The sequence below is a fragment of the Beta vulgaris genome, chromosome 2 (genome assembly GCF_026745355.1).
Source record: "Beta vulgaris subsp. vulgaris cultivar EL10 chromosome 2, EL10.2, whole genome shotgun sequence".
Taxonomy (NCBI): domain Eukaryota; kingdom Viridiplantae; phylum Streptophyta; class Magnoliopsida; order Caryophyllales; family Amaranthaceae; genus Beta; species Beta vulgaris.
Window position 1 is genome coordinate 33747152 of NC_079203.1, and position 17883 is coordinate 33765034.

The 17883-nt window shown below is 34.5% G+C and overlaps 1 protein-coding gene across 1 annotated transcript; it reads left to right on the forward strand.

The window, feature by feature from the left end:
• The first annotated feature begins 3541 nt into the window (after positions 1–3541).
• LOC104906093 (uncharacterized) lies at positions 3542–16850 on the forward strand. Its single transcript, XM_010694807.4, has 18 exons — positions 3542–3742; positions 4895–4964; positions 6165–6779; positions 6865–7041; positions 7146–7259; positions 10144–10202; positions 10353–10419; positions 10494–10545; positions 10629–10721; positions 10907–10990; positions 11196–11611; positions 12570–12631; positions 13496–13565; positions 14485–14565; positions 14641–14742; positions 15167–15291; positions 15522–15642; positions 16518–16850. The coding sequence occupies exons 1-18, from the start codon at positions 3684–3686 to the stop codon at positions 16629–16631; spliced, it is 2481 nt and encodes an 826-aa protein (XP_010693109.2). The 5' UTR covers positions 3542–3683; the 3' UTR covers positions 16632–16850.
• Positions 16851–17883: the final 1033 nt, after the last annotated feature.

Below are 17883 nucleotides of genomic sequence, written 5' to 3' on the forward strand. Positions count from 1 at the left end.
GTACAGATTTCTTATTAACATGTCACCATGCTGTAGAAGACTTCTAAATTACTCAAATAGCTTGGTCTTTTATAATAACTAGCCTTCATATGCACGCGATGCGTGCGTTAATTTCAAAATTTGTTATTCTATTAGATACTCCATTCGTACTTTATTTATGATTAAACTTAAATGTGAAAAATTCAACAGTTAGATGAATTTAGATATATTAATTCGCTAATGTAAAAAAATAAAAGGTTGTGAGTGATTGTTAACATTAATTTTTTGTGAATGAATATTGAACAGAAAGAACAAAAATAATGAGTTGGTTTAACTGAATTAAAGAGTATCAAAGGCAGTGAATGTTCAGACTTTTAATTCATGTGCACGTTATGTATGCCATCTTTTTTTATAAGGTATAAGTATTTTGTCCATTTAATTTTTGATTAAGTATTTGAAATGATATTATCATTAAAACTTTGTTTTAAATGGTAAGTTGGAATGAAAATTTTTAAATGATTTGCTTTTGTAATTTTTTTCATTCCATTAATTAGATCATTAAGGGTATTTTAGTCACTTCAAAAGAGGACACCACACCTCCTCCCTTGGCTTATATAATAGAGATTATTCTGGTCTTTTTACCTTACCTTTCAAACATGACTCATCCTCTCTCCTACAAATAGAATAATACTCCAATAATTTCTATCACATATGTTTATTTAATAAAACAATAAATGATAACAATAACCTTATTATCTAAAAGTATGTCCTAGCAGTAATGTGGGACGGATGAAGTATCTTTATTTTCTAACTTTGATTTTTACATTCATTTTGCATTACACAAATTATTATAATAGACGGTCTAACTACTCCCTCCGTTTCCTAAAGATCTTCCCACTTATTGTTCCTACAGATACCAAGGAAAATCAAGTTGTGTGGGGCATGGTGTGAGTAAAGTAGGAGAGAGAAAGGGGTTAAGATAAATAAACAAATAAAAAAAGGTCAAAGTAGGAGAGAGAAAGGGAGTAAAATTGAATTAATAATGTAATAGTGGACCATATGATAGTGACATGAGAGGGTAAATAGGGAAATATGTTTTGCCAAATAAGGAATAAAGCAAAAGAGGGAAGATCTTTTGGAAACACCCTTAAACGAAAAGAGGGAAGATCTTTAGGAAACGGAGGGAGTATAATATAAAATTAGAGCATGTTCTATTCGGCATAAAACAGTTGAACTGAACTAAACTGAAATGAACTGAATTGAATTGAACTGAACAGAACTGAATTGAATTGAACTGAACAGAACTGAATTGAATTAATTAAATGTAATAAATATATAAATAATATTTAATCAATAATAATATGAATATTAAATAATAATTAAAATGATAAGTAATAATAATGAATAACAATAATAGTATTTTGGATATGTTTAAATGATAGTTATGAATATATAAAATTAATAATCATAAATTAATAATAATAAATATAATAATAATAATAATTAATGATAATAATGATAATTAATAATAATTATTTTATATAATTTGTATTAATATATTAATACTTGATGATGATTATATAATAACAATAATATATAAGAAGTAAATTAATATTACTATTTCAATAATTAGATTTAATAATATAATAATATTTAGTAATAAAAATAATGATTGGGTCGGACCAGACAAAATTGCATCATAAACCGTTTTGACGCGATTTGATTGGTTTATGGGCTAAAAATGTGGGTTTATTTGTGCTTTTGACCTAAACCATGTTTCTTCTAATTATAATAGTAATAATAATAATGAGTAAAACTATAATAAAAAAATAAATATATAGAAATAATAATAAATAATAGTTAGTAATAATGGTATAAAAATAAAAAATAATAATAAGAGTAATTAGTAAAATAAATTAGACCGACATAATAATAATATTTAACAAAATGGTTGTAAAAGAATGGAGCTGAACTGAACTGAGCTAAACTAAACTGAAAATAAGCTGGGGAGAACAAGCTCTTAGACAACCCAAACCTACATTTTCCTACCAAGTCCATTCCATTTCTCTCTAACTTAACACTATTTCTAGGTATCTTGCACCATTCTAGTCGTCCATTCTCTTCTCTTTGCTTTGTTTTCATTTGAATATCGAATTACAACAAATAATTTTTAAAAATAGTCTATCAGTCTTACGAAATGGATTATACTAGTAACTAAATGGACTAAATTAGTCACTAAATGATTTACAAAATGTTATTACTAAATAGATTAAGTTGGCCACTAAATAGATTAAAGTGATCACTATATCAAAAAAAGATGGTCCACTCTCTTTTTAATATTGAACTTGAACCGCGCCTACTTTTTAATTAAATATAAACGGTTTTTTACAAGACCAATTGTTTGTATTAAACATTTAGCCCAGAAAAATATCCTATATCCTAAACAACCTCAACAACTGATCAACCAGCCAAGTAAAATAGAATATGCAGCAACCAATTTCCTTTCCGAGAAATGATAAACATCTAATTGCTAGATGTTTGCCAAACATCTAGCAATAATGTGGCAACATGTGAGTGGTACACATGTCACTATATTGTTTATCCAAACAAATTACTTTTTCCAATTTTTTAAACTTGTATATCTCAAAAAATATATTTTAGAAAAAAATAAAAAATATACCAATATTCATATATTTTTATTCTCTACAAATAGACATCCATCTTGATATAATTTCATCATATTTTTATTTTACTCTTCTCTATCTCTTATTTAGATATGTAAAAAAAAAATACGAACACTATCTGTTTATACACAAACACTAGTGTGAGTTGCATAAACACTAGTTATAGTTACACGAACACTAGTTCTAGTAGCATGAACACTGTATATTAGCATCGGAATCTTCTGACAGTGTCCAATTAAAAAAATACGAACACTATCTGTTTATACATAAACACTATTTTTAGTTGCATAAACACTAGTTATAGTTACACGAACACAAGTTGTAGTAGCAATGAACATCATATATTAGCATCGAAATTTTCTGACAGTGCCCAATTTTCGAGATTACTTTTTTGTTTGACTGATAACTTTTTTTCATGTATATTGACAATTTTACCCCTGCTAGATGTTTATAAACATCTAGCAATTAGATGTTTATCATTTCTCTTTCCAAACATCCCTACACATTATACAAAACTTACCACAAAACTTCTTTTTACTTATCCCAAAAGTCATCGATACGAGATAGCAACAGCCAACAAGTAATTTAAAAAATTAAATATCTAAGGGCTGAATTTGCGTGTTGTATTATTTTTTTACCACCTTCAAACCAAACCATCCCAAATTTCCAACTCTTATTCACTATCTCCAAAAATTGGGATGAATAATAGATATGTTGTCGAAGTCTGTGCAAAGAAATGATCACATGTTTAGTGTTTACACAAACCTCATACATACTTTTGTACTCCTACTCTACTGTACATTCATCGCTGCTTCGCACTTCTATTTCATGTGCTCTCTTTCTCTCTCCTCTTTTTGCAGCACAACACAGACAGACACTCCCTAGTGAGTCCACCCCCACTCTCAATTTCCGTTACTAAAAATTACATAATTAAATAAAATAAATTAAAATTTTCAAAGTATCCCCAAATAAACTTTCAACTTTCCTAGATCTTCTCTCACTTTTCTCTCTCCTCCGATCATGAAGATGAAACTCAAGTCTACTGCTACTAATCCTCTCATTTCTCTCGAACACAAGAGGTTTTTTTTCTTTCTCTCTCTACTCTTTTTCCTCCATTTTTGCTCTTCTTTCTTTGTATTTATTTCGCGTTTTCTCTTTGTTTTTCCCGCTCTCTTTTTCATTTCTTAATTCACTCTCAAATTTTGATTTTTTTTTTCTGCTTCTCGAGTTTTGGAGTTGACGATCGTTTTCGGTACTGATTTGCGGTCCGATTCGTAGTTCCAATGATTTTTAGTGTGGTTTTGTACTTTTTTGGGGTAATTATCGAATGTAGCTGGATATTTTATTTTGAACGAATTCTTTGAGTAAGGAAAGTTTGGAGTTGAGTAATTTGATTTGATTTTAGTGTTTAATTTGTGTCGGAAGTTTTTGTTGGAGGTTGATTGGTGGAGCGATTGAGCAATGCTGTGTTGTTAGTATTCAGTGTAGTCAGTGGTTGATTCTGATCGATTTCTGTGTGTTTTTTGAGCAAGTGTTACTGGATTGGAGTAATTTGATTGGATTTTTATTTGAGTGTTTCATTTTGAGTCGGCAATATTTGTTGGAACGTGATTGGTGGTGAGATTGAGCAATGCTGTGTTGTTAGTACTCAGTGTATCAGTGGTTGATCCTGATTGATTTCTGTGTGATTTTTGAGCAAGTGTTAATGGAGTTGAGAGATTTGATTGGATTTTAATTTTAGTGTTTAATTTTGAGTCGGCAATATTTGTCAGAACTCGATTGGTAGTGCAATTGAGCAATGCTGTGTTGTTAGTACTCAGTGTAGTCAATGGTTGATTCTTACCGATTTCTTTGTGTTTTTTGAGCAAGTGTTACTGGATTTGAGTAATTTGATTGGATTTTAATTTTAGTGTTTAATTTGAGTTGGAATTTTGCTGGAGGTCGATTGGTGGTGCAATTGAACAATGCTGTGTGGTTAGTACTCGGTGTAGTCAATGGTTGATTTGATCAATTTCCATGTGTTTCTAGAGCACGTGTTACTGGAGTTGAGTAATTTGATTGGATTTTATTGTATAGTTTGAGTTTGAAACTGTTGGAGGTCGATTGGTGGTGCGATTGAGCAATGTGTTGCTATTTGTACTCAGTATAGTTAGTGTTTGATCTTGTTGCGGTCTGGATTTTGATATGATGTTATATTGAAGATGTAATTATGGAAAGAATGTTCGGTGCAGGGATGCTTATGGATTTGCTGTTAGGCCTCAGCATGTGCAAAGATACAGAGAGTATTCTAGTATTTACAAGGTACTGTAATTGCTTACTTTTTCCTTTAGGTCCTTAATGAATAAATGACGGTAATGGTATTGAATTTTCATGTATTTTTGTAAGGAAACATGCATGTCAACGTTCATGGCAATGAGTATCCATTCCCAAATATGTGATCTTTTCATGGATTTGCATTACCATCCATTACCACTATAGATGTCGTATGGAATGAAAATGAAAAGTTGTGAAGAAAATGATATGTTACCATGGTAATGAATAGATGAACTTTTCTTGCAAATTACATATAATTTGATTACCATTACCACTATTTAGAAACACTTCTAACAAACGAGCTGTCAGTGATACCCTTAACACAGTATTTTTATGAGAAGACTGATGGTATGATGATGATGTAGAAGATTCTAAATATTGATGGCTAATTGTGGAATTTTTGAAGATGAGCCCAATGAGATTCAACCTAGTTCTTCGATTTTAAACTAAATGCAACTATTTTCATTGAAAAGACAAATTTCACGAACTTTAAACATTCATCTTCAATAATGTATGAGAAAAAACAGTCCTATAATATTCTTTTAGGTGCATTTGTATTTTAAAATATTATTTTCCCGTGGTTTCTACTGATACATAATAAAATATATTGATGTCTGAAGTAATCTGAAATTGAAAAACAAAAATTGCGGTCAATTCGATATCGAGAGAGTAGTTAGGGACAGCTGATTTTTGATTAGTTTCTATTTTAGTTTCTTATGATTGCTAACTGGTGAGGGAGAGCAAAATATCAATGAGAATTTAGGCCTTTTATTGCTATTAGAAGGTTTTGGAATATCTTCTATACTGACTGCTCTTCAATGCTACCAACAGTTTTGTACTCTTTTTATTTTTCCCACTCAAAATTGATTAGTCGCAATATGCATGTGGGCTGGTGAAGTGGGGCTTCCTGCTAGGATAGGAATATGAATGGAGAAAGGAAACTAGTTTTATGTGAGATGAGATTTTATTGCACAATGTGTTATAGGAACTTGGTGTCTTCCATTTTCAATTGATTGTCGTGGTTATCATGAGATACTCACTTGTTTGAGATTTTTTGAAGGATATCAGTGCTAAGAACTGGTTTACTATTGATCTTAATTTATTTTCTGCCCCCCCCTCACCGCAGGTTTAGATGAACACATTCAGAACCCTTTTTGTCTCTGATTTCTCCTATTTGCTTCTTTCCAGGAGGAAGAAGAGGAAAGATCTGACCGATGGAAATTTTTTCTGGAAGCGGTTTCCGAGTCTGTCAAATTGTCTGCAGATGGCGTGGCAGTCAATGCAGTTGAGAACAAAGAAGATCCCAGGACATTTGAAGAGGATGCTAACCATGAAGCACCAGATGAGGATGTTGATGGCAATGACACACCCATTTCTGAAGGTTCAGTTGACAATGAAGTCCAGAAGCCAGACGTCCCAACAGTAAAAGCTAAGAAGCCTCACAAAGTGCAAATATGGTCTCACATAAGGCCATCTCTACATACAATAGAGGACATGATGAGTGTTCGTGTGAAAAAGAGGAGCAATTTGTCTAGGAAAGGACAGGATATCGATTCTCACAAGAATCTTAAATCTAATGAAGAGGCTAAATCTTTCAGAGGAGCACCGGAAGACGATTCGGAAGAAGAATTCTATGATGTTGAGAGATCAGATCCTGTTCAAGATTCCCCTTCTGCTGATAGTGCTGCCTCATCCACAACTTCTAGCATGATTGAAGGGACCAACTTAAATTCTAGTTCTCCGTGGAAAGAAGAACTGGAAGTCCTTGTTCGAGGGGGGCTGCCAATGGCCCTTAGAGGAGAGGTACAAGATCTGATTAGACTATATGGATTTCTGCTGTATACCTGGTGTACTTGCTTAATAGTTGTTTTAATCCGTACAATTGCAGCTTTGGCAAGCCTTTGTTGGTGTTAAGGCACGCCGAGTAGAGAAGTATTATGATAATTTGCTGTTTCCTGAAAGTAATCATGGCTCGGATAAAAGAAAGCAAGAAGAAACAAATGATAATGAGACAAGTGTAGATAGTGCAGGACTACGTGAGAAATGGACAGGACAGATTGAAAAGGTGAATGCATGTCTGGAACTTCTGCTCTTTTCATATAACGTTTTTGAAAAAGTATTATTAGCCCCTGATTTCCCTAATGAAGCTTCATAAATATATGCACACAGGATTTACCCCGTACTTTCCCAGGTCACCCTGCTTTGGATGAGAATGGTAGAAATGCTTTAAGGCGGTTACTTATAGCTTATGCTCGGCATAACCCGTCAGTTGGCTACTGCCAGGTAATTGATTTCAGGGACTCTCGTGTATATAACCACTTCAATACTTCTCTGAATCTTGAAATTATGTTAAGTAAACGTTAGTTTGGTGCCTAGCATGTCCAAGTGTTTCTGTTGAAAATTTCTAGGTTTGTTGCAACCGTCCAGAACTGTCTAGCTTAGGCTGCCTGTGTAACAAAAGATTTTCCTTATCATATGCTTGAGAAACATAAATAGAACGACTTGGCTTATAATTTGGGCCTCTTTTATGTTGGTCTTAAAATGATCAGGCATAAGATGCTATCCCTCTGCTTTTTGGAGAGTCTTTTTCCAGGTTCAAAAAATGGTTCCACTTTACAACAAGGCACCATTTCCTTTGCCATCTATTTGTTGATAAATAGATATTAATGCACCGTCTTCTTAGCTAGAGATTAAGGAGATTTGCTCTTCTGATGAATACTGCTCTATCTAGGCATCTTAGCTTGATTTTAGGATGGTAGATTCGTTTTTGATATTGGAAATGGTAATTTATTTGTATTAATAGCTAATAGACGAAAAGAAATAAATTGATTCCGTACTCTATTACGATCGGAAATGGGATATAAAGAAATGATTTGATTGGTTCTTTCTCGAAGAATGATTCCATTCTATTTGACTAATAATTCTAACAACACAAGTCAGCGAATGAAAAGTGAGGTTGAGGAAACCATCTATAGTATGTATGATGAGAGTGTAGACAATGCCCTTTCTCTTAGTTTGAGCAACCAAGATGGGTTTAGAATGCTTATGATATTTTCTTCTGAACTTAAGTGTAACCTTATTAATAATAAGTCAACTTAAGTCCTGGTATACATAAGCTCCTCGAATTGGGTAAGCTGCCTGCTCTTCTTATTTATTGTAAAGTAGCAGATGAGTTAAGGCTACAGAAATATAGCCCCCCTGTTTGCCTAGGGTAAGAGTTTCTTTTAAGGAATTTTTTTTTTTAATTTTCATTTCAATTTTCTTTTGCACAGTACGCAGCTGCTTTTTCTTTGATTCCTTCCAGGCCATGTAATAATGGAAAAAGAACAAGAAAATATGTCTTGCACTGTTACACTATGTTTGTCACTGGGATAAGTTAGATGGATCCAGAGCGTACATACTAGGTGGAGGTCTAATTGGTTTTAACTTGATCAAGGGCTTGCCATATAGCTCTTACAATGATGTAGGAACTAAGTCACTAACTTCACGGAGAACATGTTTTTTACTCAATCCAGCCCTTAAATATTTTTACGTACAGTTGAGGCACAAATACTGAATATACTTGTTGATTATGAACAAAAGAATTGGCAAAGGAATAAAGAGAAAGAGAAAGTGTTATGATAGGGTAAGAAGAAGGGTTGACGTGATACGCAAATAAGTACATGCACCCAAGTGCACGTAGAGCATGGTGCACCCTTTTCTAAACTACGTCGTTTTATCATTTTTAGAGTCTATAATTTTTAAAAATTATTGTTATTTGCTTCCTTAAATTTTGCAACTAAAGATTCCTTTTTCAAATTTAAATTTAAAAGGTATATGTTCTTTTACCTTAAGTGTAGATGTTCATTTACTATATGTTCTTTTCATTATAACATTTGTTCTTTTATAAATAGAATTTACACGTTCTTTAATTTTAAGTCGTTTGTTCTTTTTCAAAGTGAAAAAGTTGTTGAAAAAAGTTCATGTTCTTTTATATAAATGGTATGTTCTTTTTGGGTGTACAATGAGCATTGTGCACCCTAGTGCATAATCCACGCTTTGGACGTGATAGGGTGAGTAGAGGAAAGATTTACTTGATAGGGAAGTGTGAAATTTATTTTTGGGATAACCGAAATAGGAATATTTGAAAGTATTAAGGGACGGAGGGAGAAGACAATCTGTTTGAAAACCATTGTATATATGGTTTGAAACAGAAACACATCTGAAAAATTGTTTTCCAACCTTTACAAACAAAACTAAGGAAACTAAGATAACCACTTTTCTGGTAAATAGTTTTCTAGTCCAACCAACACTCTCTAAGTAATCTTAATTGGGGAAACTCACCTTGTGGGACTCAGCTTGGAGCTTTAAATTAGGAAGTTTTGCTGATGAAGCATTGAGGTTCTGCCCAGCCGTGTAGCCCTTATAGTTCGAAGCCAACTGCCTATGTTATCCCATCATCAGAAGAAGGGGGACTTAAATTATGATTTTTGGATTCGTGATGTGAATCGAGTACATTCATTTGTAACCACTACTCTCTGAAAGCCTACATGTCCCATACCAAATGACACTTGACAGCTGGAAGTTCGCCCTGGTCTTTTCTATATCCTCTCTATCCCTGGTATCCTATAAGATGTGTTTTGATTTTCCCTCCATATTAATGTAACATTTAGAGTTTTGTTGTTTAAAAGAAGCATACACTTTTTGAGTTTTCAAGACAACCAGTCAACTATTATGCTAGCATGTCTTCATATCTACCAATATGCTAATTTGACTGAAGTTCCCAGAAAACCACTCCATGAAATATTTGAACTAATGAAAATTTATTAAAGTCAAATGGACACTGTAACCTTCATGCCTAAGCCAAAGATAAGTTTTTTTTAGGATTGCTAATGGAACTTATCCAATAATAAGTAACATTGTTTTTGGGATGAAGTGAAATTTTTTTAATGTAACTAGTGGGAACTAAACATTTATTGGCACATCCTTTGCCTTTTTTGTGAATTAGGATTGATGAAGTTATGGTATTGGAAATTGGAATGGTTGTATTACCAAGGTTTTACTTTCTATTAGGTTTTGCATGATTATGCACTTTCTTGTATGGAGGGTGGAGAAGCTCTTATGTATGAAATGTGAGAAGAAAAATAACTTACTCAGTTTGTCATCTCTTATTTTTGTGTATCAACAGGCTATGAACTTTTTTGCTGGCTTACTATTGCTTTTGATGCCTGAGGAAAATGCCTTTTGGTAGGTCTGGAAACCTTTTTTTGGCAACCTTTTTCATTTACTACACTTTTATGTTGCTCTACATGCTCAGTTACAATCCCTGCTTAGCAATGTAGTATTGGTTGGCTCAATAGGTCACTTACATGACTGTTCCAATGGCTACATCTGCAGGAGTCTTGTGGGTATTATGGATGACTATTTTGATGGTTATTATTCAGAAGATTTGGTCGAGTGTCAGGTAGTAATTTTTTCCTATCCTTTTCTACGGTTTTTTTGTGGTCACTTTGTATCCTCAGTATTGTATTTTTTCAGGTGGACCAACAAGTTTTTGAGGAGTTGGTGCGTGAAAAGTTTCCGAAATTGGGTTTGTCTCCTCTTAGTAGTATTATCCTAACATCGTTTTTCGTATTTTACCACACTCTGATGCTGTAACCTCTTTTCTTGCAGTTCACCATCTCGATTACTTGGGTGTTCAAGTGGCATGGGTTACTGGACCATGGTTCCTTTCTATTTTTATGAATATGCTTCCATGGGAAAGTGGTCAGGTTCTGTACTTGCTTTTAAATTAGTTGAGGGTTGTCTGTGGTGTATGACTCTTTTGGACATTGTGCAGTATATTCACTTGTCTTTGTTTGCACAAACATGTTTTTATCTTTTGTGGTTTTTGACAATTCTAGTATTTGAAATACCAGCTGCTTACTAAGGGCTATCTTTTTTGACACTAGTTCTTCGCGTTTGGGATGTGCTCCTCTTTGAGGGTAATCGCGTTATGCTGTTCCGCACTGGACTTGCTTTAATGGAGCTATATGGTACTGGATAAAAGTTTATAGTTTTAACTTTTGGGATTTAATTATTTGCAAAATGCAGAAAAAGGGGAGTTCTTTCTCTAGAAAAAAAGAGTGCTTGATATTTTGTAAACTATGGTATGGAGGAATTTAAGGATATAGGGTTTCTGATCTATCTAATTTACTAAACTGTTAGTAATGATGGTTCGCTTTCCAAAACTTTGAGCAGGCCCTGCCCTGGTGACAACAAAAGATGCGGGAGATGCAGTCACTTTGTTGCAATCTCTAGCTGGATCAACGTTTGACAGCAGTCAACTTGTTCTGACAGCTTGCATGGGATACCAAAATGTGCATGAAGCGAGGTTGCAGGAATTAAGAGATAAACATCGGCCAACGGTGATAGCTGCGATTGAAGAAAGATCCAAGGGCCTTCAGGCTCTTAAAAATTCCCAGGGTCTAGCTTCCAAGTTATACAGTTTCAAGCATGATCCTGGATCTATTATGACAGACAAATCAAAAGTTGTTGATGAGCAGATAAATGGCGATACAACCCACATGGAATCAGGTTCAACTACGCCGGATGATTTTTTTATCGGCATGACAGGAGGTGTGGATATTGATCCTGGTTTAGATCTTGAAGAGCAGGTATTGCTTATTATTACTATGTAGTAGTGGACTTGTCTCATTGATGTGAGTCGTTGAGTCATCCCATTGGCTGTTTGAGAGATGTTTGGTTTTCCAGCTCTTAGCATAGTTTTTTTCTCATTTTTTTCAAAGCTGCAGAGAACTAAGGTTCTCTAGCTTGATGACTTCCTTTTTATCATATTATCAGCTTCATTAAAAATTCATCTTAAATATCTTGAAGAATTGCTTTTATGTAAGTCCACATTCAGCAAGTTGTGTGTAGAAGTTTAGTTCTTTTGATTGACTTCACGCAAGACGTGCATTTCTTGTTTATGGATATTGATCTTAAATATTTCAACCTTTTAGAGATTGTAAGCGCTATTATTCTTTTGCTTATGTAACATCAAATAATAACCAATTTTGACTTTTAAGTTCCGTAATCTTAGGATACAGTTTATTGTGGCTGTTTACATTTGGTAATCTGAGCGGGAAAACTTCAGTTAATGTATGATTGATTTTTCCATCTGTTGTATAAGTTAACTGAAAAAGACCATTAAGTCAATTTCAGAGTTGATTTGAAGCCTGGTTATTTAGCTTTCAGAGGCAAAAGAAGTAATTGACCATCTCAATTTTTTACCACTAAAGAATTGGTAAGAGGCCTATGTGACAAAGATTTTGCACATTGAGAGGGGGGGGGGGGGGGGTGGAGGTGGGACTGTGGGAGGCAAAGGCGCACTATAAGCTGGAAAAGAGATTCTGGCTGTCTCAGCATTTTTGGTGTTGAGCTCGGTGACACTAGTATCTGGGGTGATTAGGTAACAGGGGGTTTGGAAGGGGAACGCTAGAGCAGGAGGTGGTTTTAGAGTATACAGCTCCTAGTTATATTATTCTGAGTTTTGTTTGTTAGCTCAAATGTGAATATACCAAACACAGAATCCAATGTAAAACTCTTACTCAGCAACCAAATACTTTTTTGCAGGCAGTATGGTTGAAGGTTGAGTTATGCAAATTGCTGGAGGAGAAAAGATCTGCAGAGTTAAGGTGAAATTCATGCTTTCTTTTCTCATTTTCTGTAGTTATGAAGAACAGCCCAAATTTCTAGGGAAACTAGGATTTTATATATACTTGCCTGACATTCTGCTAATTTTTATGTGTCTCTTTGGGCTATCATGTGACAGCCCTTTGATGTGGCTTCTTTTTGGTCTTTTCTGTGTCAACTATATCAATATCACCCAAGGAGAGGTGTGTGTGTGGGTTGGGGGGGGGGAGATGGGGGTGGAAGGGCTCTATTGTATGCAGCGTTTATCATTTTTACAATCATATTATCTTTGTTCATGATTTTCTACTGATCTCGTGAAGGTATGATCCATCATTTCGTATTGAACCTAGCCACTGTTTTATCTCAACTTCTGTTGTTTTCTTTAAGATCATGCATTTTCAATAGTCATGTTCATCTGCATCGTAAGCCTGTAATTCTTATCTCTCTGATGATCTAGTATTAAATTTGTTATCTTTTGGGAATATGGTTGATCATTGATCAACTAGAAAGGGCCTCTCCGCAATTGCGAGGATATATCTTTGTATATAGCTCTCCCCTGTCCCAATGACTAGGCAGGAGCCTCATTGCTGGGTCGCTGTTGGGGATTCAGGCTGGAGATGTGGTTATATACTTGATTAACTGCACCATATTCAAGGTGTATTCTAGTTTTTTGAAAGATTGAAAGGGTATTTCTACTTCTCATAGTATGATTATGTAATTATAATTATCCCTCATCATCAAACTTGCACTCCTGCTTAAGCTGAAACTAAATCGTCTTTTCCTGTGAAGGAGTCCAGCTTTCTTGACCTATTCACTCGCCTTCGAGTAATTTCTTGTTTCTTTGTTTCTTTTGAATGTGGAATCAGAGCAGAGGAGCTGGAGACTGCATTAATGGAGATGGTGAAGCAAGACAACCGTCGACAATTAAGTGCAAGGGTATATTTCTGCAAATTTCTTTTTTTGGTGCATATATTTCTGTAACTTCTAAGGGTGAGCTCTATTCCAATTATCTTGACTTATCTGAACTGATGTGGACTTTTCTATACTTATTTTGATTTATTGGAACTTATTGAATCTGAATAAGGTGGTAGAATTTATTGGAACTTACTTTTTATTTTTCTAAAATAAGTTGAAAAAGCTAAGAGCCTCAGCTTGTAAGTATTTGCTATATTATTTCTTGTCACCTATCTAATATATCTCATAAACAAATTTGTTGTGGACTAGTTTGTTCTTTTCACCTTAAAAAAATAAGTTTATATCTGTCAAAGCTGTTCCAATAAGTTCAGATATAGCCATAAAGGCTACCAAGCTCAATTGAAAAGTAATATAAATTATGATAAGTTCCGAACAAAGTCTCTATCATGAATCATCTACAAAATTTCTGGTCTTGGTGGCTGCCTAAAGTTGAAGCAACCCAGTCTGAATGTTACTGCTGTAATCGACTCACATTCATTTACTTACTGCCAAGATAATAACCAAGTGTGACACATGTTGATCTCTCCATAAAAAAAATTTCGCCTAAATTAGTTGTGAAATATTCTTCTATAAAAAGATCAATCTTTTTTAATTAAATGTGTTGGATAATCTTGATAAATTAACTTTTTTTGATAGATTATTTCTGTTAGGATTTATCAGGATTATAAAATTTAGATACTCAAATGTAACCACAAATAAAATCTTATCCATGCTAAGCTGGGATCAAAGTCAAACACTACTTTACTTAGAAATGAACCAATTTAAGATGTAATATGGCCCTGAATTGTGATGAAATGTGAGTAAAATACTTCTTTCAGAATAACAAACTATTAAACAGATAGCAAGCTGCATATTTACATTGATCTTCCCATGAAAGCAGGTTGAACAGTTGGAACAGGAGGTTATGGAGCTCCATCAAGTCCTGGCTGATAAGCAGGAGCAAGAAAGTGCCATGCTACAGGTTTTATAAGAGTAATCTCAATAAATTCTTCAATGAAATTTTATTAGAGGTTTTTAACCCTTATGCACTTTCCAGGTCTTAATGCGGGTGGAGCAAGAGCAAAAGGTGACTGAAGATGCCCGTAGATTTGCTGAACAAGAAGCGGTATCCCAGAGACAGGCTGCTGAATCTCTTCAGGTTCTTTTATGATCCTTGCTTAGTCCGCCTTTTGTTTTCACCCCACTCTCTGTTCCTTTGTTGAGGTGGTGTTAAGCAGTTCAGCCAGAGGTCGTTGCTGTACTTGCTAAATATACTACATAGGGCGCATTGTAATATTCTATTAGTTGATCATGAACTCCATTTACACTGACTGTTGAATAACTTGATTGAATTCTAAGCCAAGGAACTTTCTCAGATGCACTCGCATTACGAAGATGTAGATTATCATGTCCGTTGATTACTTGCTATCTCGAACTCATTGCTTCTTAGCACAATGCTTTCACAAAAATAGAGTTTATAGTTTCAGCTTTAGTTATAATGCAGCTCTCCCTTTTCTTTATTTTTACTTTTTTTCTCCCATTGATTTGTTAGGGTCATACTCATGCGACTTTAATATGTGTAGGAAAAATATGATAAGGTTGTGGCTTCACTTGCTGAAATGGAGAAGCGGGTGGTCATGGCAGAATCAATGTTGGAAGCTACACTACAATACCAGTCTGGCCAAATGAAAGCTCAACCTTCTCCAAGGTAAAGAGTTGGGCTGAGTGAAAATTCAAAACTTAAAATTGATGGTCTTGTGTCTATGTCTGAATATGTTTTGTCTGTTATTTGTCCTCTTCCTGGCAAATACTCTGTTTACTGGCAAGCATCCTTGTGAACGTTATAGCCTTTAAAATTATAGTTTGGCCATTGTATGTCGGTTCCAGATAAATTATTCAATTATTGTGATGTATATTGGTCTGACATCCGCTCTTTAGGCCTGTACATAATGAGTCTTCACCTGTACGAAGTAACATGGAGCCTGCAATGGACGTACCCGCCAGAAAAATCACCCTGCTGTCAAGACCTTTTGGACTTGGATGGCGCGACAAGAACAAGGTAGCATGCCTTGATAATTTTGTTATTTGCTTGTGACAATTTTATCTTCTTGTCAAGCTGTAATTACCTTTGTTTTTGGTGAGAAAGTTATGCATGGATTACATGCCTGTAAGTACATATTTCTTACTGCTTGGTTGTTGGCGAATGGGGAGTTCCGGGTTAACATAGAAGCTCCACCAGCATTCAGCTTCCCTGCTGCAAAACTATCTATAATAGGACAGAGCAAAAATGTAAATTGAAGCATAGAACATTACACCAATGCCTGGATACAGCCTCTCACTTTGAGTGGTGTAGGCAGTAAGGTATATGTAGCCTTGTACTTGTGATAACAGAGAGGCCATTGTTAATTGACACAAAAGTTGTCTGCTATTCTCATAAATAAGAAGTATAGGCTGATTCATGAGCCAATTTCTGGGTTATTTATATTGGTATTGGTGCATCGATGACTAGATATTGTCTTCCTTATCACCTTGATTATTGGGAGAACTGTCTGCCGCATGTGCATGCTTAATACAGGTGTCAACTATTAGTTTATATTGGTTTTGTACTATCTGTACTATTGTTTGTGGCGGTTGTATGTTAGCTCCCAAGGATTTGTGTCTATGCACTTGCTGTACATTTCTGAACTGCAGACTTGAAGTAAAGCTGGCTTCAATCTATTTTCAGAATGTTGTTTTTGCTGTCATTATTGCACCAAGGGCTAAGTTAAGTAAGCTTTGGTTTATTTGCTGAATTCAAACCATGGAAGGTGGAGTAGAATAATGCACTAAGATCACCTATAGCTTTACCATAGCTGCATTTTTTAATTTTGTACGAAAGATTCTAGTTTATATGTAACTGGTTAAGTTGTGGTCTTAATCTGCTGGTTTTGACAGGAAAAGGCCGTGAATCCTGAAGAGTCAAATGATTTAAAGCCTACTGATGAGGTACAGAGCCCAGTTGTTGAGGAGAAAGAGATTAATGGCAATGGAATTCCGGAGAAATCATAATTATCATGATTGTTGAATGTTGATACAGGTAAATGTGAATAGTCTGCATTGTACTGTCCAAAAGCCAGTTCAGGCGGGCATACTAATGTGAGAATTGAGATCCCAATTAGCATAGGTAAGTCTTGTTCGTATTTTTTGATTTGTAGTTATTCTGTTACCATTGTAATGTGTATAGTGTTCAATTTTTCATTTGTTAATTATATAGTAACAATTACATTATAGATAGAGAATTACTACAAGAATGGTTGAAACCCCCCCACCCTTGTTTTTTTTTTCCTCCTCTCCCTAAGTGTTGTATGACATTTTGTTGAAACACTACTCCATGGTTGAGATAATTTTGAAGTATCATGTCAAAAATATATGACCGCAGCCAGGCAAGCCAAATGAGAAGCAATTGTAACCTTTGCTTTCATCACAATTGACATACTCCTGTATAAATGCAGCAGTTTAACTTTTTTTTACCTATAAAAACAGGTTTCAAGGATAATCAAGTCTAATTAGGATTACATTAAACCTGATTAGATTCAATCAGGTCTACATGAAGAGGACAAGAAACGCAATTGCATTTACTAGTGTATAAACTGTTGGGATATTATCAATTATTCATGCGAAATACCTTTTAGAGACATAATCTTTGCATATCTAAATGGGGAGAGTAGAATTGTTTGAAATAAATTCATTTTAGCTACTTGAGTTACAATACTTCTTATCTTCTCATATTCAGTTATTCACGCTTAGTTATCACGCTACTTGTATCAATATGATGAACGTAATACTTGGCCGCCCCAATTTGGATACTTGACCTAGGTGTCCTCGTTTTTTTTTTCCCATCATTTGCATTCACAAGGCTTTGAGGCTACTTGAGAGTATGTTGCTCTTAACACAAGATGACGGGAACAGTAAAAAGTTAGCATTAGCAAATGAAAAAAAAAATGAAGAACAAATACAAATGCTTGTAAGTTGTATGTTACCAAGCGACGGAGAAGAATCGAAGTGGGGATTACATGAATGTATTATCAAATGTTCTTTCTCTCGCTTGTTTAGTGATTAATACTTTAATAGTGTGTGGTTTAGCTTTTTTCTTAATGATTTGCACCTAACAGAAAAAGGAAGAAAATTTGGTGACAGTATAAACTAAAAGGCATCAAACTTTGAGACCTAAAAGGACAAGCAAATTATTATGTAAAATAATAAATGATTGATTAGTCTGCTCATATATGATCGTGCCTTTTGATTGGAACTTTGAACAATT